Source organism: Corvus hawaiiensis, chromosome 2 (assembly GCF_020740725.1).
Source record: "Corvus hawaiiensis isolate bCorHaw1 chromosome 2, bCorHaw1.pri.cur, whole genome shotgun sequence".
Taxonomy (NCBI): Eukaryota; Metazoa; Chordata; class Aves; order Passeriformes; family Corvidae; genus Corvus; species Corvus hawaiiensis.
Window position 1 is genome coordinate 96183462 of NC_063214.1, and position 23990 is coordinate 96207451.

Consider the following 23990-nt stretch of genomic DNA (forward strand, 5'->3'; position numbering starts at 1 on the left):
GCAGCAGGGTTGGGACTACATGATCTTTAAGGTCCTTTCCAACCCAAACCATTCTACAATTCTATGATTATTCTAAGTACTGATCCATCAATCAGAGCAAGGCTTATTCAGTCCTAGATTGCAATCAACGAATGTGGCAATATCTAGATCCAGAAGTTTTCTTGAAATTCCTGTGTGAGTTGGAATATCTTGGACTACATCTCCTAGAACTGGTGGCAGAGGTATAGCAAGCTCCAAAGTAAGGACATGTCACAGATGTATGAACAGACTCGTCTGGAGCTACAGAAACTAGACAGAAAGAGCAAAAATGCCTGCAATTTAACCAGAAAACAGAGTCATTGCAAATCTTCAGATCCTGCTGCATTGCTGGTCCTCAAACAGCTGTCCACAGCATGAAGGAAATACATGATCTGATGTGGAATAATAAAAGTAGGCGGCATTGGCTGAGAAAACTGAAATCACAGAATAGTCTGAGTTGGAAGGCACCCAAAAGGACCGTGGAGTCAATTCTTAAGTGAATGGCCCACATGGGGTTTAAGTTTGCAACACTGGCATTATTAGCACCCATCTCTAACCAACTGAGCTAACATGCTATTCCTTTTCAAATCTTTTATTCATTTTCAAATCTTTTAGGCAGCAGTATCTACGAAGGAACTTTTGGAGCCATTTGCAGCACAAGTATCTTGTGGGTTTTCATATCTGTTCTGAAAACCTTTTAAGGCAGATCTCCCCACTCTGGGACAAAACTAATCCTTGGAAGAGAAAGATGAAGTTATGAGACAGACTAAAAATGCCTCTTTTGGGGGCATATTTATTAGCCACCCAACCTGACAGTCCTGGACGCTTGTACCCAGCAGCCAAAGCCCAGTGAAGCAATGGCAATGGCTAGCAGCAAGAATCTGACGTCAAATCAGGCCAAAACTAATCACCAAAGTCCTCATGAGGACAAGGACAATACTCAATTTAACTACAGCCAGGGTGAATGTCATAATAACCCAGAAAGGCACCAAGCACTATCTAGGAAGAGCAGGACAGGTGCTGGGAGTTGCAGAAGACTATGGCAAGCAGGCACTGCCAGTACAAAGGCAGGGATTTGGACAGAACAAGAGCAGGTCAAAACATTGAACAAAAGATAAATGAGAACAACTTTCCCTAAAGTCCTGCCTGACACATACATAATGAACCAGCTCACAGGCTCCAATCCACCTGCAGCTGCCTAAAAGGCTTGGAGCCAAGCTAAGCCATATCAAGAATTCCTGAGACATCCAAGAGTCCTCCACAATCTAGGACACTTTGCATACATTTCTTTCTAGGTAACTTTTGATACCAATAAATGAAGGCTAGCAACAGCCAGCCAAAGAACCTCCACCAGATACCTGCCAAAGGACAGTGTCACGATATGCTGCCATTATAGCAGTGCCCATTCTCACTGTTCCATCTGTTTCCTCACACTCCAACCACTCCCACCCACTGATGACAAGTAACACAGCAGTAGCTTGCCCTCCTTGAAACGGAGAATTGATCAGATTTAGATCAGATTTAGTGCTGTTCCATTTCCCTGATTTCATTCACAATGTAACCACACAAGGATTTGTATTACCACAACTGAGGAAGTAGCAGAGTAGATTCCTACAGGCAGGAATAACATAAATCAGTGTTGCCATCACAGCCGACACACTATCAGATCATAACTGGGGAGTGCAGGAAGAAAGATGAACTTTTATCAATCTTTAAAACCATTTTGCCAATGAAAAAAATCAGTAACAGAGAAAAACAACGCAAGATTATATCCATGTTTGATAGTAGTCAAAAGGCCTGATTCTCTAGAAGACTGTTTTGCCACCTTCCATTTAGAAACTGCCAGGATGTCTTACTAGAAAACTAAATTTACATAGGCTGGATTAAAAATAATGATATAGAGAAAAAGGAGTTTGGCTCCTTGAGACTCTCTGAGAATCTATTTGCAATACCCTTCTGGCTACTGTGTGTGCAGCAACAAGCCTTTGCTTGTCGCTTATCCATGAGATAGTCTTGGTTACAGTCATTCAGGATACATAAATACAGATGTAAAAATAACTACCAAAAGATCCTTTAAAGGAAGACACCTGCCTAACAGAGCATCTGTTGAGACACACTCGTTATAGATTCTTCCTGAGTGTCCAGGAAAAATCTCAGTTTACCTCAAAGAAGTCACCTGCACCACACACAAATTACCAGGTTCCAAAAGAAAAGAAACCCCTCTGCATGAACTTTTCTTGCCAGCCACACTGAAGAAGAGAGACCTGACTCTGGCCAGGAGATGCATATGCTTCCTAAATGATTAATTTTTCCAACTGTCTGCTTGGATACTTTTCCACTTACGACTCATGGCTCATACTATGTTTTTCACAAGAATGTGTAACTTTGGGTGAATTGTTTTAGAACTAGGAAGTAAAACATTTTGGTTCACCTTACTTTCTCATGTTTAAGAATATATGGGATTGGTATTGAATTCTGCACTCAGTGCAAACTCCAATCCACATTTTCTAACATATGGAAGGGAAACTTGGGCATCTCCAATTCCCTCTGTGGAGCCACAGCACAATTTCCACTGTCACTGGGACAGAACCAGATTTCTCTACACTACTGTGCTGGTGCTCACAGGAAAGCAATGGGATCACCTGGACCCTACAGATTTCCACAGTGAGAGTGTATGCAATTGCTTATAAAATACAGACTCCTCCCAAAGCTTTTCCTCCCTTGATACCCTTGAATTTCAAAGTGCAGTTGAGTCTAAAATTTGAATTCAAGTTCAGTAATGCACAGAGGTGCAAAATAGCCAATACTCCAGATTCGAACCATGTATATGGCCTGCATTGATGCAACGAAGTCTTCTTGATCCAGATGGGGATTCATGAGAGTGCTATCAGGAGAGGAATATTTATAAAGTAGGAACTATAAAACTCCCAGTGTTAAGTACATAGTAGTTTGAATTCAATTCATATAAAAAATAGCAAATTCATGGAAGTACAACACCATAACAAAAATGCTAAAACAAACATACTGCACTTAGACAAAACGAGCTCTCTACCAGTATTTATGGTCACGTACTATGATCTGACATTGATGTTTCTAACATCATATCACTTTCATTCATTTCAATCTCGAATGTTTCTTCCAATGGGCGACTGGTATCTGTACTTTTCCTTTGATTTGATGTCTCTAATGTTACTATGCCGCTTTCATCCAGAGTTTGTCTTTCTATGTCAAATTCTCTGAAATCCCAGGGAGGTGAAATTATGTTCTTTAATGTCTTCACTGTATGTACATCGAAGTCATAACATCTTAATTTGTCTTTGATCTCTGTTCCTGGGAAAACAGACAAACCATTAGTTTATTTCAAAATAATACTCCCAAAAATGCAATCTCAAAGAAACTATCATTCAGAAACTACTATGATTCTCTGCTTTCAGGCCATCAAGGAGCTGCTGCTGCTTAATGACTGAAGCTGAATAGAGTTGTTTTGAAAAAATCCAGCAGCCTCCTTTTTTAAAAAAGCACAATACAAGAAGCACAACTCAGATTCAAATGTCTGTTTTGAGAAGTAATTGCCAATCCTCTTCCCAATTCTCCAAGGGGCTTTTTTTCTTGTTTAAGTTACACACAGCTTGGTTTGCGTGAATGCATATCACATGGCTGCATGGTTCTTCCAGATGTGTTAAATGACTACATATGGAGCAAGACAATATTGAGAAGAAACATCTGCAGGAAAAGCACTAGAGCACACAGATGGCTTTTACTTTTAAGGCTTCAGCCTTCTTAACATGCTTGACAGGACATCAACTGTGTTCACTACAGATAAATCACTAAGTTCAAGGAAGCAGAAATCTATAAAAAGAATATAAAAGTTTTTTTGTGGGGAAAAAAACTTTATGATCATAGAGAATTTAAACCTGCAGCAATATAATCTATTACTGTTATGAAGCACTTTCTTTAAACTATATATAAGGCTGTATTTTTGGAGTCAGAAGAACTTATCCTTTCTCCACAGAGCCAAGTCTTGTCAAGGTGAAAATACCTTGCTCTACAACAACATTAGCATTAGTGCTCTGATTTCCTAACTCCATACCTCTGTTTTATTTTTTCCCCATTCCCTTTGGGATCTAAGATGCCACAAATCAATGTTTTCTATAAAAGAAACCATCGATATCTTTAATGACAAAATGTTTCCTTTCTTTATGCTGGTGAGAATTTACTGTCATGATGCTCACAAAAACCAGTGGTCATCTGCAATTGCTGGTAAGTTCTGACTCACTTAGCCACTAACAAAAAACCCCAAAACAAAAACATCCTCTACTTTCTGAGTTAATTAGGTAGTGGTAGGCAGTCTTTCTTGACGTAAGAATAACTCTCCTCTCAAAGGACTCAATGACTTTAAGAAACACAGAAGTTAGAGACTTACCAATATAGGCTTCAGAATCACCAATGTACATTTCTATGCAGTGTCCAAGCATCGTGACTGAAAATGTGTCATCCCGCCTGAGACCAAGGGCCTATTATAAAAATAAACCAGTAAAAAGTACTTAGCAGCAAATGAAAACATTTACATCCTAAGTCTGCTATGGTTCAGTTTGCTGGTTTGTCGTTACATGATGCTATCTGAGCATAGACTTCACTGTAAAAGCAAAACATTGCACAACCAAAATAATACCATCATATGAACTGGCTGAAGTAGTAAGCAAGAAAAGCACAAAAACAAAACCAGAAAAGCACATATATACAGACAGGAAATCATTCACATGTCATGAGATATAACATATGTTGCTGTTTACTTACTGTAAAATTTCTGGGTTGGAAGTATTTTAAATTACTTCAGCTGCATGAGAAACTTCTGTACATAAAATGTAAATTGCAATGCAAAGTTTGCCAAAGAGGCCATTTTTTTATCTAATCAATAAAATATAGAAAATTTAAAAAAACCAAATTAAGATTATAAAATAAACACTAATTTGAAGCCTGGAAAAAAACGCTGGTTCTCTGTTCCAAACCCAAACCAGAGTGGAACAGTAAATAACAGAATCTGTGACCAGTCCCTCAGCTGAAGCCAGTTACGTACCGTGTGAAAATAGTCAATGGCACTTTCAAAATTGCCCATGAGGCTGTGTATGTAACCAATGGCAGAGTAAGTAGAAGCATTCTGAGGGATTAATACTAGAGCCTGACGATGGTATTCCAGTGCTTCTTCATACTTCCTGTTAGGGTTAAACACAGGAGATCTGTTAGTAAGCTTCATGGTGAAAGGTGTTTTTACAGTATCCTGTGGGTATTTTCCTTAGCAAAGTGGAACACAATTGTGCCAGAACTTTAAAATTATTGCTTCACGCTCTGAACATAATAGAATGTACAAAAAAGTAATGGATATTGACAATTTTCTTCCTCAGTGTAATTAAGAAATCATTGTTCTCCTTATGTAGCAAAACAGCTGCCTACAGCTAGGTCCCATTTGGAGATCTTAGCTATTTGATATGATAAATTGCTTTAGATGTTTAATGCTGCTCATTGTAGCACTGGCTTTCTTTCTGTAGCTTTCATTTGCTTTCCCAAGGGAGAGAAGGAGCAATATGACACTAAATCACACATCATTCAAAATGAGAAAAGCTCTCTGGGCAGAAATTTCACAACCCTTAAGTGCTGCATACATTCTGTCATTTTGCAACACGCTCTATCAGAAAAGGTTTACACATATCCATTATTTCTATCAAATACCAACCACCCTTTCTTTGAAAATTATCTATTAGACTGATTATTGCATTTGTTATTTTATAAAACAAGGATTAAATGTACACTACAACATTACTCTGAGAAATTAAGTTGTCACATTTGACATCCTAGTTCCACATTGTTAAAAATAAAGATAGCAATCACCTGTTCACAAGAAATTTTAACATCTATAGTGATAATGAAATTATACAATGAGCAACACATGAAGTTGTTAGAGGACATCACATAACAATTGAGGCAGAAAAATTACACAACAGTTTGCTTGTTGCACAAACCTTTCACATGATTTCAATTTCATTTTCACTCATGGTATTTACATGTCCAATTGACTACCACTGTATTTTAACATGCTGCTTTCAAATGTCAACCACATAATACTAGTGAGTAGACATACATCCAGTAAGTTTTTTCATAATAGCCATATTGTGTATTACAGACTCTACTAAATTTGTTATTGTAGACTTTTTTAAGATGTCAAAGCATATGTACAGCTGCCTAAATTCTCAACCTGATTTTCTCAGAAGATTGTTTATAAGGACGCAAAAATACTTTAGCTTTGATTTCTGAACCTGAGCAAATATTAGAAGTTATACAAAGCATGATGTAAGCAGTTAGTAACTTACTATAGAAATTAAAAAAAGACAAAAGTAATTATAAACAAAACAAGTATTTGAAAAAAACCTGCAATTATACTCATGAACAGATTCCAGAAGCAGTGCCTTTTGTTTGATCTTGGCACAAGGAGTAACTATTATACCTCCTTACTTCATAATGAAAATGAAGACTAATTGGCAATTTGACCACAAAGCAATTACTACCAAAGCCAAAGAAGAAGTACAACTTTCATCTACCATAATCACATTCTCATTAGCAGCTTTGAAACAAAAATTACAGTGTACACCAATTGAGCAATTAAAACCATTAAAAACATTAAAAAAATGGCATTGATTGAACAAAAGAAAGCACTGGTTAAAGTCAGATTAAAGTAATTAATGAGAAAATGTCTCTATATTAAAACTGTTAAAGCTTGTATATGTACTTTGCACTTTTTCTATTCATGGAATGGAAATATGAAATGAAGTATTAAATAGTTTTGTTCTAAAAAACACAAAGTAAGACTCCCTTGCTGTGTTATAATGCCACTGAATATTTAACTTCAGTAAAAAAAAGTAAGTACTAATCCAAGCAATTAATTGGCACAAGCCCACCTTTATATTAATTAAATCAGTGGACATATTTCAGTATGTGAGGACTGGGACAGTAGAGTTAAAATTCACACCCATACAAGGATCTAAAAGCCTACAACCAATTCCCTATCTAATAAGAATCAATAATTAAAAGAAAGACTTTTACATTAAGTACTTTAACTTTTGTGTAATAAACGAGATATAAGGGGTGATTAATGTAGTTATGTTCACAAGCTGATTCAGAGAATCTTGTTCGTACAGGGTAATTCTACACTGCTCTCATGTGGTACATAATCTTGACATAAATGAGAGAGAAAACACATTTGTGCAGCATTACAGAGAACTGTAGCTTCAGTACTCTCTGCTTACTTAAGTTTTCTGCAGACATGTCCTAAGTTGTTCAATAAAGGCTCCCACTTATCAACCGTTACCTGCAAAATAATGCAACAATTCAAATAACTGCAGCTTCCTAGACTGTAACTAAATTTTGTCTACTTTAAAAAAAGAAAAACAACATAGAACTAAATAGGGAATTATGTTTATGAACAAGAAAAATATCATGAGCATTTTAAATTCTTAACAAAACACACAAGCTCAAAACATTTATTCAATAACTCATTTTTCTGTTTTTAACATTCCCCAAAGCCAATTATATTTCTTTAAAAGGTCAGTGATATTAAAACTTGATGCAAACCAAACAAAACTTGTTTTCTCCTTAAGGAGAAAAAGTCATGTCAAGTCTCAGCCTAGGAGCACTGAAGACACAGTTTTAAAATAAAATTTATACTATATTGCTTTTATCTTAAAATAAACACAACATGTTTTGTCACAAGATATTACAGAATTTGCTGGAGTTTTACAAATTTATGACCTTGCATGTAATTAGAAAAAATACCTCATTTCCAATAGCTTTGATTTTTTCCAGTGCATCAAGGAACCACTTTTCTGCAGTTTTCCAGCTAAGGATTGAAGGGGTGGGGGTGAAAGAAAAGTAAATTAGTGAAAAGTTTTTATCAGCAGCACGAGAAAACTGTATTCAAGAAAGATTTCTATGACAATATTTTGTCATATGACTGCAATTAGATATAAATCCCAGTAATTTACATTTGGCTATATTTTGCATTGTAGACCTAAGAGCTAACAAGACAAAACTAAAAAAACACCAGAATCAAACTAAAAATATTGACTAAGCACTTCTTATATAGGTTAGGGTTTTTTTCCCAGAATATATTTGGAACCTCCTGAGCTGACAAAATGTTTTGCTGTACAAAATTTAATAGTATGTGTGCAGACGAATGCCTTTTCAGGCATTCAGCTACACAATGACAGGCGCATGGAAGATAGTATCAATCTCTGGATGCTCCTCAAGCATTAAATTCTGTCCTTGTTCTATCTTAAACATGGAAGAACAATGCAAAAAGCAAGGGTTTAAGGTGAACACCATCTAAACTCTAACCGAAAGACACTATGGTTCAATATAAGTACTTTAGTAGATATACTGGCACATTACAATTCAGAATAATCCATATTTAAGATAGTATTTGATCATATTTTGCAAGCTTACTCTCCATTTTGAAATGCTACCACTCCAACTTCATGCATAACAAAAGGATCTTCAGGTGCAATGCTTAAAGCTTGGCTGAAAAACCGTTCAGCCAGCTTGGAGTTGTTGGTCAAACCATATTCCAGTCCAATATAGAGCATCGGCAAATGACACCTAAAAACCATAAAAGAAAGTGCATGTTTGTTTCTGTGTGGTTATCAAAAATGGAGTCACAAACTACAGACATGCCAACTGTTTGCATATGTTCATGTACATCCGAGTAAAAGTTGATGTAAATGGACTACTACCCTAAGGGGAAGTTTAAAAGACTTTACAAGTCTGTTTAACAAGAGACTGAACCCCAATATGTAATTGTAACCTGCTCTGGAATCACACGTATTTTCTCAGTGCTTAAGTTTACTTCTGATGGTTTTTTTTCCCTCATGTCATTCATATATATAATTTGCAAATAGAATATGGAAGAAGTAATCATTAAAAGAATTACATTTGCCAGTAACTACAATCCAATACAATAGTTTTATATGCAAATGATACGATTAGTTCATGACTCATTTTACAACCCCCTCCCACAGCATGAAAGAGCTGTTCAAGCTATTACTATACAGCAGTTGATGACCTGGTATGACAACCATGATTCACAAATTTCAGAAGATGTTCAGGTAGAACTTAGATTACCTATATATAAAACTTGACTTTAGAACTTACATATAATCAGAACAGCAATCACAAATAACACAGTTAAATGCAGATGGTTAAATTATTGGGGTTTTTTTCTTCCTTGTTGTCTACCACATAATTGTTGCAAATGCATTGCTACTGTTTAAAGGGATGTAAGTCAATATTCTACACTACTTATGGATTAATTGTAATCTTCCTGAATATGATATTTTGTACATACCCTTTCATGAGCTGTGCAGCTGTGAAGTACGCAGCCATTGCTTGGTCGTGCTCACTCTCCACTGCAAATGAATGTCCATATGCTATCCAGGCAGGTCCATAGGTTCGCTCCAGTGTGGTAGCTTTGCTAAAAACAAGAGCAAGTCACAAGCAAACACATCTGAAATTAAATTTCATCTGCTTCAGATGACTACTTAGATAGCAATGCTACGCCACACAGTTAGGTATCTATTATGATGATTGTCTGTAATGACCAGTGGTAAACAAAGCTCATTTTAAAAGTTCAAACTATTTAGCACTTAGAAGTATGACAAATTCTTGTGAACTGATTTTATTACTTCTGCTATTGTTCAGAAACAGGAGGAATTATTTGATATTACTGAACATAAAAAATTATATAGTAGGTGACTTGAGTAAAATACAGAAGACATTAGTAGTGACTCAAAACATACTGCAAAATCCTAGCTATATATTTTGGAATAAATATATTCTATCAAATCCAAGTTTAAGAAGTAGAATATGAAAATACCAAATGAACACTTAGGTTGAAATTTCACCATCTAATTGTGCTAGCCTTGAAGAAGAGGAGTATTTGTCACATCACAGGCCATGCATCAGAGAAGTATGCAAAATGTCACTCAAGTCTTGAGCTGAAAACTGCAACCTGAGCATAAAGACTGCAGCCTGGAGTCTCTACAAAAACGTGGACTTGATGGGAACATTAGAAAGCTGTGTAGATTATTTTCTGAGTCTGAAAGCAAGGGCATTCATAACTAAACAGCTCATAACAACTCTGCCCGGTCTTTTCTTAAAGGCTTCTGACATGGAGATAATACACGTTCCATAAGTGTTCTATCTTATTGCTTAACTATCTTTAAAAACTTATTTTTTTCCTTACATATAATCTAAATTTTGTCTGTCACAGTTAAACTCACTATTTCTCATCACAGATCCTAGAGAATGGTTTGTTTTCTGTCTCCTGGGGCAAACTTTACATGCTCAAACAATTGTCTCTAGCCACCCATGACAGCAATGAAAGATATGTGGGTATTTGACTGTCTCTTCAAGTTTCTTTTATGAAAAACACTGTGTAACCTCCAGTTGTCCCTAGCCTTGTTAGCTTTACACTATCATTCTTCTCCAAGAAATTTAAGCATCTTTTTACAATTTCACTTTTAGCAGACCTCTTTTCCCTTTTACCAGACCTCTTTTCCCTTTTACCAGAACTACTCTGAATTTTGATGGTTGTTCTATTTGTCGTTTTTTGTTTTGTTTGTTTTTCTCTTCAACACATCTATAGACCTTTCTTGCTGGCTAGGGAAGCTTGTACATTTAAAGATGTTTTTTATTTCAGCACCAAAACCAAGTATATCACTCAAGACAGCTTCTTTAAGAATTTCACAGTGCTACTTGTAAGGAATTTAAACATTTTACTCATAATAAGCAGGCATTTAAAAAGTCTAAATGACTAACTCATCTTTACATATATTGTCTATAAAGGTCTCAGGAAAAATTAGTCTTACAGGTTGATTTATGCCTTCTCAGTTTAAGCTTACAGCACCAAAACAAATTCTCAACTTCACAGCAAGGTCCTGCTCCCCAGTGCTGATATTCACTACACATACAGAAGACCTACAGGAAACAGCACTGACCAAACGTAAAAAGCCCACAGTTGCTTGTGTACAGAAAGAACTGGACAGCCAAATGTCAGAATTTTCTATATAATTCTTCCCTTTCGGATATGACACCTGAATCTGGGAGAATGCCTGAGTGTCCCTCAACTAAGAGCTGAGGCCTGATCACCTACAGCTGTACTTAGCTCGGCAGCATGAGCGACTGCAGGGACTATACTGCCCAGAACAGGCAGGCGGCTGCCTAGAGAGATACCACAAAAGTCTTCTTCATTTTTAAAGTATCTCTATGGATGAGGTCTAAATTGCTATCCCAAAGAGAGGGTGGCAACAAAAGGAGTATTTAAGTAGCAACCAGTATATTGAGGCTTCTGTTTATGAGCTTACAAACAATCATGAACATTAAATGTTTACTTAGCAAGTGAGCAAGAGGTTCACTAAGGAAAACAGAAAAAAAAGTTACCTGAGATATCTTCTAGCATGCTCATTTTTGTGGCCAACCATGAGGTAATAGCATCCTACTGCAAACCATGACACCTACACATTAAAATCAAAATAGAATATTATTACATATATCACACTCATTTTAGTGAAGCATCAAAAGAGCAGAAGACAATAATTAGAGAAGTTAGGAACACTTTCACTGAAATCACAGTCAGCTCTTCAAATTATTTGGTATTGCAGACAAGCTAGAACTGCTGGCATGTACCTGTCTAACTGGGGCTTATTCAGCCTCATGAAGAAAGAGCTGAGTGGAAAGCGTATTGCTGTCCTCAATTATTTAATGGTAGGGAATACACGACAGAGCCACACTCTTTTCAGGGGTGCAGTGATAGGATGGAAAGCAATAGGTACAAGATGCAACACAGAAAATTAAGATCAAGTCAAAGAAAAACAATTTCCACTGTGAAGGTGATCAAACACTGGAAAAGATTGCTCAGAGACATGTAGACATTTATTACTGTAGCATTTGTTTTAAATTATTAATCAAAGTAAGTAGCTCGCACTGAATACCTTTTACAGGTACTTAATTTTATAAAAAGAACTTTGGTTTAAGGAAATTACAATGCAGAGAAAATAAAAGGAGTGAACCATTTTTACAAGCTTCATCCAGAAACAGATTTTGAATTCTGTAGCTCAAACTAATACATTACAACTTTTACATGCTTTCACCTAAAAAAGAAACTACCTGGCAACAAAAGCTTAGAACAACTTACAGGATTATTCGGGTACAAGTCCACCAGTTTGTGAGAAAGATAGAAAAGCTCTACATAGTGGGAAGAAACAAGAAAAGAAAATTAAAACAAACTAAAACATTTAGATGTTTCAAGTATTTTACCTTTCCATACAAAATACACAGAACATCTAACATTATTAATCCGCATGGGAATAAAATGTTTTCTTTTAGTGATAATGCTTCAAACTGCCTCAAAATAGATTCAGTTTTGCAATTAGCTAAAGAAAACCCAACCAAAACAACCCATAAGTCTTCATACCACACAAATAAGCAGCTATACTTCCCACCCTTGAAGAATTCTGCAACAACTTAGGTCATTAACATACATTAAAATAAATGCCAGTAGTATTACACTTGAATGTACCTTGTCAAGGTAAAACACTATTCAACTTCCTACATCTAAAAGGTATAACATACTGGCTAGATCCATTTCAAAGTAGAGTCCTGTGCATTAATATGCTGAAAATAGGACAAAAGCAAATAAATTATTATATTATTTGGAATAATTTCAAGTGATTACTTTTTTAGTAAAAATAATAATTCTAGTTACTGGAATAACTTACTACAGATTTTCTAATAATTGCGGCAGTAATCAGCTACAGGATAACAATCCTATTGCCTATGCAATTTCGAATGTAAAGTTTCTATTTCTTCAGAGCACAGTGCTCTTAAACCGATGAGATTGTCCTGCAGCACTTTGTATCAACTCTCAGCTCCAGAAAAAACCAAATGTTAAAACTGGCTTACAAAATACTAACTTAGGTACATAATGCTTCTCAAGGCAGATTTAGAAGAAAAAACAGAGTACTGGCCCCATTTTCGGAGGTACTTAACTGTAAATTAACTGGGAAGTATATTCACTAATCACCAAGAAGTACCAGTACACCTAATGACCTATTTGTGTACTTATAATGAACCATCATGAGAGATTGCACAGCATATGAGCTCCTTATTCTATCTTCTAATTGATTTTAAAGACATTCAAGCTGCTCAATTGATTTACTTGCAGTCTGGAATGAGAAAAAGCCACCCCAGCTGCAAGTAAGCTACTACTGTAATTCCAACAAAGGTGTTGCATGATTATTAATTTGTTTGACCTAAAAAGAGGCCTTCACAACAGCAAAGGCAAGAAGAGTCTAGAATTTTTTCTATCACAAAATAAGCATGTTCACCTAAGCATACATAACTGCTGAAGAGTTCTTTCTACTTTAATTTATTATATTTTATTGTTGAGCAGAAAAAGTACAGCCAGATACTGTACAAAGATCACCTGGAAACAGAAATCACAATGACAGGGATGAGGCACTGTAGCTCCCTGGCTCCCGGCTACACAGTCCAGTGGTTAAAAGACAGCAACACTCATGATCATGAACTCTTTGCACAACTACTTCCCCTTAACCCTCAATCCTGCTGTCAGCTCTGAAATTCCCTTTTTTATCAGTTACCACTGTTTTCTTGAAACAGCAGGTAGGAGGAAAAATACATGTAATTTTTCAAATGGTGTATAAGGGGGTTTCTTGGCATCTTTAATTCTTTATTAAAATTGGGGCTTTACAGCCTTCTGTTGACTCATATTAAGTGCTGTGCTCCTTACCATTTGCTTTGTTAAGCTCCACAAGTGTCCCTATATGTACAGGTAAACAATTTGCATGGAAGGGATCCTTTTCCATCACTCTAAAAAAAAAAAAAATTTAAAAAATCTGTAATGCACATTTCAAAAACTTTAATGGTTTAAAAGCAAGCTGCTTCTATAGCATGTAATGTTCCAGTTAATTACCACTTTAGGCACTAGAAAACTATTTGTTACTAAAAGATAACTATTAACAGCATAATAAAGGCTCTCTACAGACCAGAAATATAACAGTTAATTTAGCTTAGCAAAAGAGGATAACAGAGGATTCTGACAAGCTGAATACACAATTAGAAAATCAGAATAAAATGCTCTTTTGTTTTGCAGGTCACTTCAAATTTAACCATCAGACAGCAAACAATATTTCTGTTCATCTTTTCCATACATTTGACAGCAACTTTCAAGCAGTAGTCCTCAACTTCCTGAGGTTAACACCAGGCAGTATGCCTTAGGAGTCATGTTTAGCTCAGTTGTAAAATTTTGTTTCCTGTGGCATTCAGAAACACATCCATGAGTCCAGATCTACAGTAGCTGAGAAGCAAACCATGGTAGCGTTCTGACCCCTCTGACAACAGAGCAGCAGCGCATGCCTGGGCTACATAACAACCAATAAAAGGTACTCGGCCATCAAAATTAGAAATAACATGCTAGCTTTTTAAATTAATAATATCTTTTGATCATTATCAATAACATTGTAACTGTTAATTTGCCAGAGAAACCAAACTTCCTAACTAACCAAATGATTCAAATCAGTTCATTCTGAAGGCCAAACAAGACGTAGGTAGGGAGCACAGAATATTGAAGGTACCAGGATAAGGAAAAGGATGCATGAAGGGAAACGCAGCACAGTGCTGATTAAGCAGAGTTTTACCTTGGATACTTCTTCTGTGTATTATAAAAATACCATGTCTTGCCAGACACAAACTACATATTTTAAATACCTGAGACATATATAATATATGACATATATATTGCAATACATATCAAATTGTTATGTATGTTTACCTATTGAACAACAATATTTGCTGCAAGTCCAGGCATAATTATTACAGTCCACCACACAAGAAAAAAACCTGAAAGTTGCTTTGTGCACTTACACTGAAGTAAGCTTGTAACACATTTTGAAGTCACAGTTGTAATAATGCCTTTCTGCTAAGGATACTACCACATCCAGGTTTTCCTGAAGACCATCTACTGATTCAGGAATCAGTGTTTCACTGGGTTTATTATACTGAAAGACAAAAAAAGCCCCAACTGAAACAAAAACTAAACTAAAATCAGATGGTAAAAGTATTAATATTTTTAGTCCTAAAAATATATTTAAGAATTAAAGTTCTTGAAAGTTTTATTTTTAAACTGAAAGTCCATAAAACCTGTATTTGGTAAAATGCTTCTTTCAAATGTACTTAAAAGCTCATTTAGAACACACAAAATGCTTGCCATAGTCAATATCTTTTGTGTAGGCTGTAGAAATCAAAATTGAGCAATATATATTTTTAGTGCTCTCACCTTATCTTTGGATAAAAATAGTCTGGAATGATGTTGTTACAGCCCAATATTTTCAGGTAACTGACATTTTGTCTACATTGTTAACACTCCTTTTCCTCATCTAGAAGTTTCTCAATAAATAAATTTTCAAAAACGTAAATCAGAATTTCAAGTTGTCACCACACCAGAAAATAATTAACAGAAAACTGTTGCACTACTGCACAAAGTGAGATGTACTGCATCAAAAATTTTAAAAATTACAAAGCTCATATTTATTTCAATGTTCAGAATAAATGGGATCCAAGAAAATTTACTCCCGAAGTCAATACTTTCAATTCTCCAGCTTTTTAGTCAATTTTTGGACTTACCTTTTTCAATTTATTCTCAAATAAAAAGTGAAGCAATTCCTTTTCTTCTTCCGTACATTGTCTATTAAGAGGTAGAGATTCAAGAAGTTCTTTTTCTATATGAATTAAAAAACATTGAAGTGGTCATATTACAGAAGAAACAGCAAAATCCAACATTTCAGAACTTAGGGAGGCAAAGGATTTTATGATGGTCATCCCAACTGCAAGGACTACAACAGCACAGATACACTGAAACAGATAATACTACTAATTTTGGAAATTAAGGATTGATTAGTTATTCTTTCTACACTTTAAAATAAAATTTAATAAAGATGAAGTAACACATCATTATTTTTATTTACTCCACACGTCAAATTTTATCACTTAGAATGCTCTATTAACCAATGCCTTATGTACCTAAGCAAACCCCAGGAGCGTTTCATTGGTTCAAAGCCTGTGAAATTGAGAACACATGATAAAACTTTCTTTGGGCTGGGCAGAGCAGAAGAGCTCCAGGAGCTAACAAGCAGGACAGCTGTGTTACTTTGTTTCTTTCAACTCCTAGCACTGCAGGACTGAAAAATAGAAGTTCAAACGCAAATTTGCGCAAATGTTAATTTTCACTCATTTTATACATTTTCCATTCTTAACGTTTTGAAGTCTGTTACTTGTTGTATTGCCTTAATTTTTATCTAGGAAAACACGGATTGAGAAAGCAGGTAAATTTTACTTGTATTTGAGAAATACTTCTCTCCAGACCTTCTTGTGCTGTCAGCATATGGTGTGATGTTAAAAGATCAAATGCTTCAAAGCAGTAAACATCAAGCTTCAAGGCCTCTTTGTAGCTGTAAGTTGCCAGGGTTCTATTATCCAAAGCATCATAGATCTTCCCTCGCAAAAGGCATATAGAGCTCTTGATCTGGTGGAAAAGCAGGACTGGAGGTCAAAGACTGTATCAGTGTTTGCAATTTAGTTTGGAGCACAAATCAAATGTGCTCCCTGGAAAGTAAAAAGTATTTCATGCATGATAAAACCTGGTTTTCTAGTGCTGTCTTTAAATAAAAAGTTGTCTCTACTACCTCAAAAAAATCCAAAGAATGCTCTGCCAGGTTACCTCCTGCCAAACAAACACATGCTCGAAATAAACAAGTAATATAATAATAAACAAGCTGAGTTGTAACCTAATTATACTATATTCCCTTCATATTCAACATAGAGAAATAAATATCACTGTCACTTCCCAAGGCAATACACTTCTTTGCTGACCATTAAACCACATACTTCATGCAAGACAAGAATGACCACAGTAGAGATGAGAAAGACTAAGTCAACAGACTCAGCTGTTCTGAACAGAAAAATATATCCTTAGTTTCAATCCAAAACATAGATATTCCAGAAAAGAAAACAGTGAAAGACCATAATTACCAGTTGTGCTCCAATGTTTATTAACTAACATGTTCTTTCAAAATCCCTAGATGGGTATTCAGTTCAGTCAGAAGGTCACAAAAGTGTCAGCAAAAGAGAAAGTTAACCCAGTACTCAGCTCAATCATCAGACCTAACAGTCCTTTAATCCCATTAAACCAGCATTCAAAATCAGTTCACATCAACAGTGTAACCCACTTTGCTACTTCAGTCTTACAGGAAAAATGCTGTCTGTCAATCACCTACACTGTAATTTCAGCTAATACATTTTAGCTTGTACCCCTGAAACTGAAGACTCTTCACAGACCCTTCAGCCTACACGTGGTACCAATCTCTTTAAACTGTGTGTCTATACAGAATTTTTTCACTGAGCTTCAAAAACTTCACTTTCAGCTCACATAATTTTCACAAATGTGATCAAAGAATATCCCACTGAGAACACCACTTGAGTCATTATGAAGTATTTCATTAAAAATAACTGGAGAAGAAAAAAATCTTGCTTTGTTATCTCAGAACCTGCAGCCCAATTGAAAGAAATGTTAGCATCCATTATCAAGACAGAGCTAAAAGACTGTAAAAAACAATGCTAGATCATGAAGTTCCTGCTAAGTGTCTGCAAATAATTTACAAGAAGTTGTTGAAAAGCACTGTTTATTTTTGCATACCGAGTTATTTTCATACAGGTGAGCTAACACACAACTTGTGTCTGAAAGAAGAACGATTCAGCATTTCTGAAAATTATGTTATCTGAAAAACAAAGCCTTAATGCAGTTTCAGATTCATAGAGCTGTGAAATCACTTTCTGACTTCACACTTCTTTTTTCTACAAAAATATTATTTAAAATAATGTCACTTACAGAGGACTGTGACATCTCCCAGTCTGTGGTAGAATCTTTCAACCCACTTTCATCCTTCAAGTACTTTTCAAAAAGTCGTTTGTTGATTGGCTCCTCCATATCGAGGATATCCAAGGCCTGTTGATGCTCTTTTGCAGCATACTAACCAAACATGTGCATGTAAAAGACAAGGTTTTGAAAAATCTGTACATAAAGCACCAATAAACACAGCATCATGTTTCAAAGGCATACGTTATAACAACCAGTGTTTATCAGCAAGATTTTCATGCATGCATTTTCTTATTTGGCCATATGTCATTTTATAACTGCAGTTAGCTCTTTTACTGGTCATCTATAATATGCAAAAATGCAAAAACTGTAAAATAAGCATGTACAGAAAAATCTATTATTCAGCATTATGCAGTCAGAGAGGTATGGTTCTAAAAATAGTTAACACAGTGTTTAATAAAATACAATCATCTTATTCTATAAGCAGCACATTACTCTCTTTCAAATTTCTGTATTTAATCTACCAATTGATTCAGTTGTGTCTCTGAAAGCACTGCATTTTACTTTTTATGTATGACATTTTATACAGAAGTATAAAGCTGCTAACTATAATTACACAACCATAAATCACATCTCCTTTGGTCAGATTACAACCAACCAAGTAACAGTGTAAACATGAAGACACAAGACAAAAATGTTTCATATTCTTTCTCCACAAAATATTAGAGGAGTGTTTCCTGGAAAAGAAGGTCAGTTGGATTTCTTCAAAGTAGTGCCACAATGGATACTCCAGTGACCCAACTGAAAGTTAAAGAATGAAATTAACTGTCAGAAAATTTAAACCTGTTGCTCCAATGAACATAAATATCTACACTGCCTATCAGGTACCTAATCATCCCAAGACGTGTCTTTAGTTTAGTTTAGTTTGTTTCCAATAGGGGTTAAAATATGTACTCACATGACATCTAGCTGCAAGGTAGCGACATGCCTCATACAACTGAAAGAGAAGTTTCGTACATATTAGTTATAAAGAGAGAGCATGTTTGCTTACACTGCCAGACTCCATTTCACTCTCTCCTTCTTCAGTTCTATGGCTTCTTCACCCCTTTCACCACCAAAAATCCTTCCTGACCAAGCCTGTAACACTTTCTCTACTACTAAACTCTTGAAGGACACTTACTTCACTCTTGCCTTTACCACTCATTATCAGAGTGGAAGGAAAATTGAAACAACTACATCTGAAGTGACAATCCCATACCTGCAGCAGTTACACATCCTTGGACCCCTTCTCTCTTCTGTGACCCTATCCGGGGACAACACTTTGAACCTGACCAATTGAACACAGGGCTATAGCTACATCATTATAAACTACATCATGCAGCTTTCTCAATTACTTTTCTTATAAACATAATCTTGTGATGGTGAAGAAGTCACTGTGGTTAGCAGCAGAGTCTTAAAAGAGGGGTAACAGTAGCGTGTCTTTGACTAAACTGACTTACCTTATCTAACTTCCGCGATCGAAGGGCATGTGCTGCCCTGTGATACTGAGCTGTTAGGTAAAGACATTGGGCCAACCAGTAGATATCTTGTGGTTCCTCTAAAAAAGAGCAAATTATAAATCATTGCTTTACAATATATCTTCAAACACTTTAATACAGAATGTTCATTTTTGCTTCACTAGAGAAGTATCTTCCCCCTACTCTAGCATCCTACCGAGCTACAAAATTTTACTTATAAATACGTATAGAGAACTTACAATATCTATCAGTGAGAGATTACAAGGAAAAGATAATCAGATTTTAACTTTAACGACATCAGATAGTGCACTGGACAGTGAGCACAAAGAATGTCGTAACAGAGGTGTGTCATGAGGAGGAGACAACAATGATACAGATTTTAAAAAGCAGCAGTTGCAGGTTACCCTGCTCTTGGACATAGGGCAGAAAAAAACAACCCATAAATGTCTCTCTCAGTAAAGAGATCAGTGGGAACCTAACTACAATGAAAGCAGTAGACTTCCATAGCTTGCAGCTGCAATTTCAGAAGTACAGCTTAGTACCCTCCTACCTTACTGGCAACCAAAGCCTTTGTGGGATTAAGCCCCTGGAATCACTTTAAGAAGTGTAAGTGCTGGCAGACGCAGGCAATCAGCATCAACTCCCTCTGTAAACCCGCACTGTACTTGTCACCCAGGGCAACTGTGAGTCCTGTGGGAGACCACCATGGTCTCTTGTTGCTCTTGTTTTTTAATTTTTGTTTCTTAAGGAAAACAAACCTTAAGGTTTGGTCAAACATGAATTTTAACACGAAGTTCAAAAGGGAAAGGAGATGAGCTCTGCTCTGTTTAGGAGAACAGCATTCCAAATATCACAAAAAAGCACTTACACCAAACTCAAAACATTAACATTTAGCCAAACAGCACTAAACCCCCACCAAAACAGAACACTGTCAGAAAGAGGTTAATAAAATACAATATAAAAAGCAACCACTTACCATGAGACAGTGAAGCTACTTTGTCAGCCCAAAACAGGGCACTTTGATACTGTTGCTGTAAAAGCATGACAGAAATAATTAGTATTTCTCTAGGGTTAGCTTTTCTGGATAATTTTAAAATACACTGTACATCAGTCAGATTTAACATCTTGTGCACGTAGTCTCTAATGAATAGTGATTCACATTTCAGATCTTTGTAACTTAAAAACATAGCTTAAAAGGGCCAATACTGTAACCTCCAAGGGATATCCAAAAGTAATGTAGAGTTGCTCATTTATCTTCAATATAATGCAGGTATCTTTGACCAAAAGTTATGTGCTGAGTAAGTACGGCAATAGGTCGTTAGTTGATTTGCCATCACTGAAAAAGTAGGAAGAATTCCCTCCTCCAGTTAAAATAAATGCTACATTTTAAAATAAAGAGAACACTATATATATAAAAAGGGCACATAAATTACTTCAGGTAACTTCAGCAGCACCATCTCCAATCAAGAAATTTTCCTTCTCCAGTCAAGATGCTTCAACCTCACATAAATCCATAGTGCCTGCATGAATTTCCCCTCATTCTTGGATACACGGTTTCCCTCTTGAGACTCCAGTTTGACAGAAGTGAGTGGCATAGGTAAGAGTGGTGGCAACCAGAGGTCAGATTGAAGCAGAATTTGCAGGTATATTCCACTAACCCAGCTAGCGCTGCCACCAGATTTGCGGTGCCAGGCAAAATCTCACAGAATTGGCTGGGATTATCTCCTGAGAAGATCACCAGGCATTACTGTGGTTCCTTTTTATCTCACTCCATGCAATAAGGCCTAATATGATGCCGAGGATATGCTGGACATTTAACAAATACCCTGCCATTTCAAGGATTTCTAAGACTTTACAGGAGCATGTAGTAAGGAGACAAGGGGGAATGGATTCAAACTGAAAAAGAGAGAAAGTTTAGACTAGATGTTAGGAGGAAGTTCTTTGCTGTGAGGGTGGTGAGGCACTGGAACAGGTTGCCCAGATAAACTGTGGATGCCCCATCCCTGGAAGTGTTCAAGGCCAGACTGGATGAGGCTCTGAGCAGCCTGCTCCAGTGAAAGGTGTCCCTGCCCCTCACAGGGAGGTTGGAGCTGGATGGTCTTTATGGTCCCTTTCAGCCCAAACCATTCTGTGATTCTCTGAAGACTAAGAAAGCCTTGATGGCTTCTGTCCTCTCCCACACCATTGCAGTTGTGGAGTTTGTTCAGAACCTCAGAGACTGGATTATGCTTTTGGAGCAGAGGTCTGGCAGTCTTTTCTGAAACGCACACACTGATGATATCCTAGTCCTCATAAAGCACCACACTCCATGACCTAAGCGGCCTCTTCTATCATGTGCTCCCACATTTCCAACTTGATGGGGATTAAGAATGCCCAGCAAATTTGTCAAGAGAATAGTTCAATCTGCACTCCCAAAGGGGAAAAGAAAATCCACAAAAACCCACAAAACAACCCCACACACATTTAGTAGCTGTCTAAAAGAAAAGAGACTTAAATAATTCTCTCAACACCACAAAAGAAAGGTATAATCCAGGCCTACAAGGCACTGCATGACTTCTGTTGAGCAGTTTTACAGTACTATAGAATGACACATTATTAAACAAAAAAGCAACCTCATGTTTCTCCCGATGCCCCTTCCTCAAAAGTGCACAGCTGTCTATACAGCTGTGCAGCAAAGCAGCTTGGTGAAACAGTTTAGCTCAAATGAGAACAGCAAACCAAACCAATCAAACCCATCAAATTAGCTTAGGTCCCTAATCAGCCTTTCAGTCAGACTTGCTGGCCACACAGAGAAATGTCTTTGCTGATTTAAGGGATGTGCTTTCCTCAGCAATGATGCCTGCACCAAGTCTGAACTGGAAGGAGAGCAGAACAGTTTGATGCTACATTTAATCTAATTTATTAATGCATTTTTTCTCTTGTGTCTTTTTTTTTCTTTTTTGCCCTGCAGCAACATAATTGCTGAATCCATCAACAAATGAAAACAACCCTGCCCTCCTAAGAGCCGTCTGCAGCATTGCAGGAGTGTGATGAGTTTAATCACCAGCTAGAGAATCACAGAATGGTCTGAGTCAAAAAGATTAAAGATTGTCTAGTTCCAACCTGCCATGGGCAGGAACACCTTCCACCGGACCAGGCTGCTCAAAACTTCATCCAACCGGGCCATGAACACTTCCAGGGATGGGGCATCCATAGCTTCTCTGGAAAACCTGTTCCAAGTTCCACCCCCACCACCCTCACAGTAAAGGATTTGTTCTTACTATCTAATCTAAATCTAACCTCTCTTAGTTTGAATCCATTCCCCCCTGTAATGATCATAGAATCATTAAGGTTGGAAAAGACATCCAAGATAATCAAGTCCGACCTTTGTCAGAACTCACCATACGCACTGAACCGTATCACCAAGTGCCATGTCCACTTCCAGGAAGGGTGACTCCGCCACTTCCCTAGAAGTCGGTTCCAGTGCCTAATCACCCTTTCAGCGACGAGATTTTTTTTTTTTTTTCTGATGTCCAACCTGAACCTGCCCTGGAGCAATTGAGGCCGTTTTCCCCTGCCTTAGGTAAGCACAGCCGAGCTTGCACAATCCGAGAGGGCGGGATCCTGCAAATACGCCTTCGCTACACAGCAGCCCCACAGCGGCTCCCCTCCTCCTTCTCCACACGAGGGAGAAACCAGGAAAACCCACCGGGAGGCCCCGGCTGCCACTGGAGACTGCACAGGCGGCGCTTCCGGCCCGCCGCACCCTGTGCTACCGCCGCTCCTTCCCCTTCCAGCGAAAACGGGGCATAATTACAAAATTACGCTCTCTCAGCCGTTGCAGAGGCCGGCACCGCTGCCCGCCCCGCCCTGGCCTCCCTCACTGCGGGAGCCACGCCGAGACCGGTTTTTCCTCGAGGAAAACCCGGGGACCTGCCGCCCCTTCCCCAGCAGCCCCCGCTGGGCGCTCACCTGGTCGATGTATTGGCGCACTCGCTTCCTGAGCCGCTCCAAGTTCATCCTCGCTCCCGCGCCGTCCTGGATCCCGGAGCCGCCGAGGGACCGCGGGCCGCCCACCGGTGCAGCGCCCAAACCCGCCCCCCGCCTTCTCTCCCTCCCTCCCGGAAACAGCGCCCTGAGCACGGCGTTCCGGGAGCGGTGGGGCCGCCGGGGACATCCTCCTGCGCGGGCCCCTGCCTCCACACGCCCCAAATAAACATATCCTGGGACTTTTCTCTGCAGTCCATACCCCGAGAAATTTGTGCTGATGGGCTTCTTCACAGTGTCGAAGTGAAAGATTGTCCGTGGAATTTGACCCGAGGGAATGGCCTGAAGCTGTGCCAGGGAAGGTTTAGGTGGGATATTAGGAAAAGGTTCTTCACCCAGAGGGATGGCTGGGCATTTTAACAGGCTGCCCAGGGAAGTGGTCACAGCACCAAGCCTGACAGAGTTCAAGTAGCGTTTGGACAATGGTCTTGGGTACA

At 37.7% G+C, this 23990-nt stretch overlaps 1 protein-coding gene across 2 annotated transcripts; it reads right to left on the minus strand.

Moving 5' to 3' along the window:
• Nucleotides 1-2951: 2951 nt before the first annotated feature.
• CDC16 (cell division cycle 16) lies at nt 2952-23598 on the minus strand. 2 transcript variants are annotated; one of them, XM_048327174.1, is made up of 18 exons: nt 23479-23598; nt 20504-20558; nt 19510-19607; nt 18969-19007; nt 18023-18163; nt 16501-16660; nt 15763-15857; nt 15004-15137; nt 13871-13950; nt 12257-12306; nt 11503-11576; nt 9410-9535; nt 8512-8664; nt 7843-7906; nt 7317-7378; nt 5096-5231; nt 4442-4532; nt 2952-3348 (listed from the first exon to the last, which is right to left on the minus strand). In XM_048327174.1, the coding sequence occupies exons 1-18, from the start codon at nt 23524-23526 to the stop codon at nt 3083-3085; spliced, it is 1872 nt and encodes a 623-aa protein (XP_048183131.1). In that variant the 5' UTR covers nt 23527-23598; the 3' UTR covers nt 2952-3082. The 2 variants fall into 2 exon arrangements, with proteins under 2 accessions (XP_048183131.1, XP_048183140.1); XM_048327183.1 differs by lacking the exons at nt 20504-20558; nt 23479-23598 and having other exon boundaries at nt 18023-18811; nt 19510-19562.
• Between the last annotated feature and the right edge of the window lie 392 nt (nt 23599-23990).

Bases quoted from the DNA above. Each gene is read 5' to 3' on its own strand.
- CDC16 (XM_048327174.1), bottom strand. From the start codon at position 23,526: ATGAACTTGGAGCGGCTCAGGAAGCGAGTGCGCCAATACATCGACCAG. The intron at 19,008-19,509 runs GTAAGTCAGTTT...CTTCTCTTTCAG, and splicing joins GATCGCGGAAGTTAGATAAG to TTGTATGAGGCATGTCGCTA. The intron at 5,232-7,316 runs GTAAGCAGAGAG...TAACCCTAACAG, and splicing joins CATGTCTGCAGAAAACTTAA to GAAGTATGAAGAAGCACTGG.